Source organism: Oryzias latipes, chromosome 13 (genome assembly GCF_002234675.1).
Source record: "Oryzias latipes chromosome 13, ASM223467v1".
In the NCBI taxonomy this organism is placed as follows: Eukaryota; Metazoa; Chordata; class Actinopteri; order Beloniformes; family Adrianichthyidae; genus Oryzias; species Oryzias latipes.
Genome location: NC_019871.2, coordinates 24,768,394 through 24,778,434, shown reverse-complemented (window position 1 = coordinate 24,778,434; position 10,041 = coordinate 24,768,394). Strand labels below are relative to the sequence as shown.

General features: G+C 43.8%; 1 protein-coding gene across 1 annotated transcript in view; it reads left to right on the top strand.

The window, feature by feature from the left end:
* Positions 1-1,063: 1,063 nt before the first annotated feature.
* The window catches only part of kcnab1 (potassium voltage-gated channel subfamily A member regulatory beta subunit 1), a 133,989-nt gene continuing 125,011 nt past the window's right edge, over positions 1,064-10,041 (top strand). Inside the window, exon 1 of the mRNA XM_011482856.3 lies at positions 1,064-1,595. Within this exon, the coding sequence (XP_011481158.1) occupies positions 1,321-1,595 (275 nt within the window). The 5' untranslated portion in view covers positions 1,064-1,320. The remainder of the gene's footprint in view (positions 1,596-10,041) is intronic.

Here is a 10,041-nt window from a genome sequence, read left to right as displayed (position 1 = left end):
TTTAAAATCTAAAGAAACGAGCCCAACCTGGGGGTAAGCAAATGCACATCAGAGGCAGATATCTTACAGAACACTTTTGGTAGATATCTAATAGTTGTCAGAGATGTCCTGTAGACATCTACAGTAGATGTATGTTCGATATCTAATAGACATTCTGGGCCTAGTGTGTACTGTAGGTATAAATGCAAATATCTTTTTAAGATTAGGGGCAATTATTGTCAAAAAATTGCATCCTTTACCTTTACTTTTTTGAATTTCTAATTGAGTCATGAATTAACGTTTGAAAAAGATTCAATACATTTATGCATTAAACATTTTTTTTTGCATTCTTCCTTTGTTTTTATTGCTGAAATTGCTTAAAATAATCCAAATCAATTAAAAAACACATCAATGATCTGGTTTTTACTTGTTTTTACAAACCGGTAGGGCGGTCGACCCCTGATCGAAAGATCGCAAGTTCCATTCCCACCTAGCCCACCCATGTATCGAAGTGTTCCTGGGCGAAACACAGAAACCCACCTTGCCTCTGGTGGAAGGCTGGCGCCAGTGTTTGGCGGCGGAGCCACCACCAGTGTGTGAATGTGACTGTGACTGTAAAACGCTTTGGGCCTTCAAGGAAAGTACTTGGGTAAACCAGGCTACTTGAGTTTTTAAAGCTACATGTTAAGCTAAAGAGCATCATAGTTGTCACTATTCTGTTTATTTCGACAGAGCAGGAAGCCTGGAGTAGCTTTCATGTTAAACATACAGTTGATGGACTTTAACATGTGCTTCAGCTGAAGGCCTTACATGATTTTTGCCTCTCATCAGGCTTAAACAGAAAATAAAACGTTGTCACTGATACAAACTACAAACAGTGCCTCCACAGAGCATATCTACAGGAAACATTTCTTTGTTTGCTTTTTGGCATGTGGTGTGCAGCCATCACGTATGCAGTGTGTGTGTGTGTGTGTGTGCGTACGCATTGTTGACACCATGGCATGTTTGGTTTCCTACTTTTAGGTCACAGCATGCTGTGACGAGACAAGGAAACAGGGATCCAGTTTCAGGCTTGATGAGGCTATAAGAGAGCAGAGAGCACACTGCACAGACAGACAGACACAGACAGAGACAGGAAGATAAAAGACAAACAAAATCCAGAAGACATTACAAGAAAACTAAAGGTTGGAATGAGTTGTTTTGACTGATTAACTTGTGGAAAAACAAGTGGTCAGCAGACATTATTCTGGTGGACAAAACCTCAGAATTGAAGGAACTGCGCCTTGAGGTTCTTCTTCATCCCAATCTTCTGCTTGATTGGAGTGAACCGCGTCTTGAGCCATGCTAGCTGCCCGGAGCAGTGGGGGGGGCGTCGGGGGTCCAGCCGGCATTCACCAGCCATCTCACGTGCATCGCAAACAATCGGTGGCCTCCCTCAGTGGCACCAAAGCCCGCAACTCTTTGGATGGCAAACGCGGCTCCTCGTCTGGAAAGAAATCGGCGCTGCAGCAGCATAAAGCAGCTTTGATCAGAGAGATGGAGACCAACTGGTACCTGAAAATGTTTGGGCTGGGTAAAGACGAGACCGTCGCTCATAAGACTGGGATGCTCTACAGGTACGTTGTGGTTTGCATTTCTGTGTGGCTTTACATGGTTATGGGGAACACCAAAGCTGACCAACAATGTCTTTACACTTATAGTAGAGACATTTATAGTCAGGGTGGCACATGGCAGTAACCGATGATAGTCTGGATTCACTTAAGCTCAAGGAGACACACTGTACCGACAAAGAACCCTCTCAACAGTATGTGGGCTCTTGCAGATTTTGTAAACACAATGGGGGCTATGCAGTCAAGTATTGCAGTCAATTGTATCTGAGGTAAGAAAATATTCTCAAACTTTTAGAGCATCTTAACTACTGAAGGATTCAGAGGGATTAAAGGTGAACTATCAGCGTTCCCAGATGACAGGTCACTTGTAGGATCAGGCTGTAAAAGTTAGTAGTCAGCATCTGTCTTCCTTATTTAAACTGTGTTGACATCTTCGACCACCATTGTGACAAAACACGTGGGGGCTGGATGAAGTGTTTTGATTCTTGCGTGACAGAAAGCCAAAATGTTACCGGCTGGTTGGCGAGGACCCAGATGCAAGGAAAGAGGCTCAGACACGAGTCAAAAAATCTAATGATTTAATAACAAAAAGTTTCACCAAAGGAAAAAAGCAAAACCAAGGGAGCAAACTGAACTTCCAAACACTGTGTGAGCATACAAAGAAATACCAACACTGAATACAGAAAGCAGTCAACTTACATAGGGAGCAAGCTAATTCAGCTAAGTGCAGACGGCTCTGCACTCCTCCCCAGAGACCAGGTGAGGGTGTGGATCAGCTGGGAGGAGCCACACTCAGCCTGTATAGAAAGAAAAGGTGAATCACCAACAAAAACCAAACACACACATGCAGAACATAACACAAAACTGTCTGCTCCTGTCAGAGCTGCAGGCTCTTGTTCAGTTTTTTCTTCTCTTTAAAAAGACATTTTTTTTAAAAATCCCATTATTTTTAGATGACTTGTTTCACTTATGTCAATTATTTATTTACGCTTAAAGCTTCAGGTTTGTTAACCCTGTAACACTGAGGATGTCACCAACGACACCTAAATAACACACGCTTTTTTAGACACCGTAACTCTTTAAGCGATCAACATAAATCAGCTGATTCTGATGCAGAGAAAAATGGTTTTTCATTTTTTTTGCACCAATAAGCAGCACTCTACATTTGCGATGTAATACCGGATTTATGTTGATTGTGTAAGCACTTCATTACTGAAAAGTGTTGTATATCAGCGCAAAGCCGCTTTTCTTCGCTTCAGTATCAGTTGGAAATATGTTAATTGGGCAAATGGTTGAATAGTTGAAGCAGAAACATGTATGTAAACGATGGAGCTAAAGCACTGGTGTTAAAGGATTAACATAAGGACTTTTCCTAGTTTTTTGTCTTTGCGCTATCTTTCTTTGGCTGTCCTATTTTTTATTCACTAAGTTAAACATTGAAAAGAAAAAAAACATACAAAAAGGGATCAAAAATTGAAAATCAAGTACTGGAAAGACAGGGAAGTTCAACTCGCTGTAGCCGAGCTACCCAATGCAGGTCTTTGAGACCTACCACCCGGCCTGTTTTCCAGTTCTCTATGCACCTCTTGCTGCTCATTACCTGGATCAGGTGTGTTCAGTCAATCACAATGATGAGACACCTGAGTCAGGTAATGCCTTATTCTCATTCACCTGTACAGGGGTTGTTGGGTTGCCTGGTCCATCGAAGGTCATAGACAGGTGTGGCCACGTCTCAAAGGGAGTGCAGTTGTCTCTAGCAGGTCACCTTGAGGTCAAGAATGTCATGAAAATGGAACGTACCACTGTGTGTATTGTGAAGTGTTTGTAAGGATTACAAATAAGTTACAGGCGAAAAGTTACAAGCACATGATGTAAAGGTGATGCTATCGTACGTTGCCCATGCCCCACACTACAGTTTTTAGTAAGGTCCTTACTGACAGTGTGTGAATGCTTTACACAAGGGGCGTGTAGATGATACAAAAGTGGCTGTAGGACGCCTGTAGGATGCCCACATATACTATGCTCTGATTGTCTAGCTTCCTAAGTTAGGCTACAAATACAAAGCACACAAAGGATGCACACTTATCCCTTGAATAGCACTAATGGGCTCCCTGTGCAGTGTGCAGGTTTCGTCTCACCTACTTCTCCCTTACCCTTTACGTGTTTGCTACGACATGTCTCTCGCAGAAGACCTATAGAGAAAAAACTGTGCACGAACATTTTAGCTCTACATTGTGCAGTATACATTCTAAAAATGTTGCCACCTGCATGCCCATTTGTCCATTTTCCCCTGCTAACAGCCCGTATCCAACCGCGGGGCAGTTATGACAAAGGCACAGAGAAAGCAGAGAAAGCTGTAAAGTAGGCAGAGTGGCAGATCTTGATGGACAGGATTGGGCAGACCTGCACTACAGTCCCAAGACGAAATCTATTAACAATAATGGATTTGATTTATCTGCGCTTTTCCAGACGCTCAACACGCTTACAATGTGTCCAACATTCATTTACTTCTCATGTATACCTGGTGATGGTAGACGCATAGCTGCCAGTTAACACCTACGGCCCCTCTGACCATCACCGGGACATTCATACGCATTCACACACCAGTGGAGCCACACTGGAAGCAGGGAGGGTGAAGTGTCTTGCCCAAGGACAGAACGGCAGTTGACTGGGGGGAGCGGGGAGCGAACTGCCAATCATTTGATCATTGGATAACCTGCTCAACCCCCTGAGCCACTGCTGCCCAAATTGGTCAAGTTAGCGGTGTAGAGTCATAAAATCAACTCACAAAACAGTCAAATTATGATTCCATCCATCCATCCATCCATCCATCTTATCCGGGACCGGGTCGCGGGGGCAGCAGTCTAAGCAGAGATGCCCAGACTTCCCTCGACCCAGCCACTTCCTCCAGCTCCTTTGGGGGAACCCCGAGGCGTTCCCAGGCCAGCCGAGAGACGTAGTCTCTCCGGCGTGTCCTGGGTCTTCCCCGGGGCCTCCGCCCAGTGGGACATGCCCGGAACACCTCTCCAGGGAGGCGTCCAGGAGGCATCCAGACTAGATGCCCGAGCCACCTCAACTGGCTCCTTTCGATGTGGAGGAGAAGCGGTTCTACTCCGAGCTCTCCGCGGGTGGCCGAGCTTCTCACCCTATCTCTAAGGGAGCGCCCCGCCACCCTACGGAGGAAGCTCATTTCAGCCGCTTGTATTTTAGACCTCGTTCTTTCAGTCATGACCCATAGCTCGTGACCATAGGTGAGTATTGGAACGAAGATCGACCGGTAAATTGAGAGCTTTGCTTTTCGGCTCAGCTCTCTCTTCACCACAACGGACCGATACAGCGACCGCATACCTACGGACGCCGCTCCAATCCACCTGTCAATCTCACGCTCCGGTCTTCCCTCACTCGTGAACAAGACCCCCAGATATTTAAACTCCTCCACCTGGGGTAAGGATACTCCACCTGCCGAGAGATGGCAAGCTACCTTTCTCCGGTCAAGAACCATGGCCTCGGATTTAGCGGTGCTGACCCTCATCCCAGCCGCTTCACACTCGGCCGCAAACCGCCCCAATGCACGCTGGAGGTCCTGGCTTGATAAAGCCAACAGGACAACATCATCTGCAAAAAGCAGAGAGGAAATCCTGTGGTCCCCAAACCAGATCCCCTCCGGCCCCTGGCTGCGCCTAGAAATTCTGTCCATAAAATCTATGAACAGAACCGGTGATAAAGGGCAGCCCTGCCGGAGTCCAACGTGGACCGGGTACAGGTCTGACTTACTGCCGGCTATGCGAACCAAGCTCCTACTCTGGTCATACAGAGACCGGACAGCCCTTAGTAAGGCTCCCCGGACCCCACACTCCCAGAGCACCCCCCACAGGATACCACAGGGGACGCGGTCGAATGCCTTCACCAAATCCACAAAACACATATGGACTGGATGGGCGAACTCCCACAATCCCTCCAGCACCCTAGATAGGGTGTAGAGCTGGTCCACTGTTCCACGACCAGGACGGAAACCGCACTGTTGTTCCTGAATCCGATGTTCGACTATCGGACGGACTCTCCTCTCCAGTACCCTGGCATAGACTTTCCCAGGGAGGCTGAGGAGTGTAATTCCCCTGTAGTTGGAACACCCTCCGGTCCCCCTTCTTAAAGAGGGGAACCACCACCCCTGTCTGCCAGTCCAGTGGTACAGTTCCCGACTGCCACGCGATGCTGCAGAGACGTGTCAGCCAAGACACTCCCACAGCATCCAGAGACTTGAGGTACTCAGGGCAGACCTCATCCACTCCCGGGGCCCTGCCACCGAGGAGCTCGTTGACTACCTTGGTGACTTCAGCCCGGGTAATAGACAGGCTCACCCCAAAGTCCTCATTCTCTGCTTCTTCAAAAGAAGGCGTGTCAGTGGGATTGAGGAAATCCTCAAAGTATTCCTTCCACCGCCCGACAATGTCCCCAGTCGAGGTCAACAGCCCCCCACCTGCACTTAAAACTGTGCCTGTGGAGAACTGCTTTCCCCTCCTGAGGCGCCGGACGGTTTGCCAGAATTTCTTCGAGGCCAACCGATAGTCCTTCTCCATGGTCTCACCGATGGGTCGAGGGAAGTCTGTCCTCACCGATGGTTTATGATTCTTTGTGCTAAAAGCAGTTTGACATTTTTTTTGGTTAAACGAGTCTCTTCAACAATACAAAGTAATATTACTTGTAAAGTTTAACTTTGTATGCTATGAGATGTTAATGGCTTTTTTAAAGGAAAAACTTTTTTTTGTTGCCAAGGAAATAAAAAAAGGAAAACAATTGAACTTTTAGCATAAAAGAAACAAGCAAAAAAAAACTCATATCAAAATGTAACCAGTGCTTTACATTTGCATTTACATAGAAAAACAACCCACACCAAACTTCAAAGATTCCTTTAACCAATTTTTTAGTTTTGCAATAACAGTTTTCTTCTGTTAATGGCTACAAAGATCAATTTCAAATAAAAAACTGTTATAAATGTACCATCTAAAACACGCATTTTGATATAACCTTGCTGTTATTTTAAACTCTGGCTAATAAATGTTACATAAGAGTCTCCCCGGTGACATTCTGGTGGCTCGCACTTCTCATGCTCTTTATTTACAGGCTCATAAAAATGTAATGAGAGCTTTTCATGATCAGGACAGGAGTGTGAAGAAATGCGACTAGCAGGTACGCGCACTAGTGATGGGGCCGGCAATAAAAAAAGAGTGCCCAGTGTGAATTACAACAAGATTAACATGACTTTAACACTCATACAATGTCTCAAACAAACTCACACCATCATTCCAAAGCGTGTAATCCCAGCAGTGATCATGTTGCCTAAAGGTCACCAGCCTCTTATGGTGATGAAGATTCAAATTTTCCACCCAAACGAACAGTCAACAAATGGGTTTGGGCTTGAAAATCTAGAATTTTTCCCAAATTAAGCAGCCAATCTTCTGTTCTTCTCACAAATACTCACACTTATCCAGATGTGAGCTTTCTGAGATGAGTGCTTGTTTTACTGTTTGATTTGCATTTTTCCTCCATCACAAATGTGTTCTTGTTTTTTTTTTTTTTGTCAATTCATTAGTTGCTTACACTTTCTAAAGCCATAATTGCTCAGTGGGTTTTTTGTTGGGACTGCAGATATACATTACACAATTGTGACTGTGAAGATGTTGGGTTTCTTTTAATTTCACTAATTATTCTGCTGTGCTTTACTATTTTAAAATGAATCATCTGCTCTGCTCTGAGGAACAAAAATGACCCACATTGCAGGTTTCTGCAGGCTGTAGCCGTCTTGTACTTTGTAGTCATCTTTATAGTTATCTTGTAAAAAGCATAACTTTAACCTGTTCCTGGTGCATGCTGGGCCTTTTCTTTCTGCCGTTTATCACAAGTTCTCTTTATAAACTTTGTGGACCGAATTTCTAGGTGCAGCCAGGGGCCAGACTCTGGTTTGGGGATAACAGAATTTTCTCACTGCTCTTTGCAGATGATGTTCTCTTGTTGGCTTCATCAAGTCAGGACCTTCACATTAGGGTGGTTTTCGGTCGAGTGTGAAGTTGGGATGAGCGTCAGCACAGCTAAGTCTGAGGCTATGGTTCGGATTGGAACGTGAGGTCAACAGACGGATTGGTGCGGCATTTGCTGTCATGCGGTCGCTGTACTGGTCCGTTGTGGTGAAGAGAGAGCTTAGCCAGAAAGCGAAACTCTTTGTTCCAGTACTCACCTATGGTCATGAGCTCTGGGTCATTACCGAAAGAACCAGATCCCAAATGCAAGTGGCTGAAATAAGCTTCCTAGGGTGGCTGGGTGTCCCCTTAAGCTACAGGCACACTGGGTATGTGATGCGTGTCCCACTAGGCGGAGGAAGACCTAGGACCAATAGAGAGACCAAGTCTTTCGGCAGGTCTGGAACCCCGCCAGAGGAGCTGGAGGTAGTGGTCTGAGAAGAGGGATGACTGGGCATCTTTGCTAAGACTGCTTCACGTGCAATTTGGTCCCGACTAAGTAAAGAGAAAATGGATAAATGGATGGCTGGATTATTCTGCCATGTGGACATCACCTAATAGTGGGCGTGACATGAAAGTATTATTTTTTTTTTTCTACAAAGTTAAAGTAAAATTAAAATTAGGACAGCCCCCACGGTATTAAATATATTGAGCTTCAGGAATTTCTGTCTAAGTTATATTTTACTCATTTTGTGTATGTTGTGGTTTGTTTTCCTGCTACTGACCTCCTCACCGCCATGATCACAGGTTTGAGTTTGTAATGATTGCAGCAGTTTCCAATCAGGCTAATGTTTGGCACATTACAAATGAAGAGCTAAATTAGGATTAGGAGACAAAAACCTGCAGTTGTGTTTGTTGCAGAATAATGAGTATCATATACAAATTGTTGAACATTTTTGACCTGAAATGTTTTTTTCCTGGTATATTAAAGAAGAAATCACCTATTATTTAAATCCAAATTCCGTCAGGAAGGTTGGGTAACAGTTTAGAGCTCAAAGACTAAGTGTCATTCTGTAAACTTTGTCAGCTAACAGAAACATTCCTGTTACTTCTGAGAAAATGATTTTAATGTGAGTAAAATTTAAAAAATCAGCAAATTTCTCCAATAATGTTATTAATCTAGAAAATAGTCTTTGTCCAGCTAAAGTTGAACCAGAGTTTTTGACTTGATTATGATGTGATTTCAGTGCTATGCGTGCAGAACATAGTTTAATTTGAATATCAGCACCTATTGTTTCATTTTTTAATCATATCTCAGTTAAAATAGTGTGACTTGAGGTTTTGTTTTAGCCTAAGTTATGTTTAATTTTATTTTATAAAGAATTCTGTTACCTTAATCTATTCCCTTCTGTTTGGCTCCATCTTTCATGACAAACCAAAACATTACAGTGAAACCCAAATTTACAATAATTCAAGTTCAAAACTCAGATGTGGTGACCTATAATGGTATATCTAATAAAGTCATTGATGGATGTAACAGTAGCCAGACATTTTCTGCGTGTCATAAATCTCACAATGATCCCAGGGCGATTAAAAGGGCCCTGATAATGCATTTATTAACACAGCTCTGGATTTATTTCAAATCTGAGAATCTTTCCCGGCTTTGTGAGGCTACATTCTCAAAGACAAATGTGTTTTTCCTGTTTTATATTCAACTGATCTATTCTTAGTGGGGTTTTTTTCTGAAGATGAAACCACCAAGTGTCGTTCCAAGCTAACAGCTGGGTAAACCCCAGAAAAAAGGTTTGCCTACAGGAAATCAAGTATTGGGATTACATTTCCTGACAGCACGGAAGTGTTTTGGAAACACGAGTCTTCTCCAAGTATAGTTTAATGGATAGGAGTGGTGACGACGTCAAGAATAGCTTGTAGCTTTGCTTTTTTCCTGCAGGGCATCCTCTAAATAATTATGGCCTGCAATAGTCAGCAAGGACAACAATGTTTTCTTTCTTACTGTATCCATGATCAAAAATGTTGCTCCCCATCAGAGACATCCAAAGGAAGTTTTGAAAACTATTATGGGATGGGCACCTTGCCATTTTGTGGCACAGTGTGAAATTTGGCAATTTTCATATTTTTACACAATGTGGAAAAAGAAACTTGTTCGAGTGATCTTCACAACATTATGCACACATACTGCCAGCTTCAGTCTACAACCACAACCAACGTTTTGTTGACCTTTGACCTTGGGAAGAGGCTGCTAAATTAAATTTTCAAAAACAAAATCTCCTTTAAGCTTACTCATAAATTCAACTCCTTCTTAGGCTACGTTCACACTGCAGGCTGAAACAACCCAATTCCGATTTTTTTGCCCCTATGCAACCCAATTCCGATCTTTTCACGACAGTCTGAATGACACAAATCCGATCTTTTCACGACAGTCTGAATGACACAAATCCGATCTTTTCAATTGCGACCCAGGCCACTTGGGTATGCCG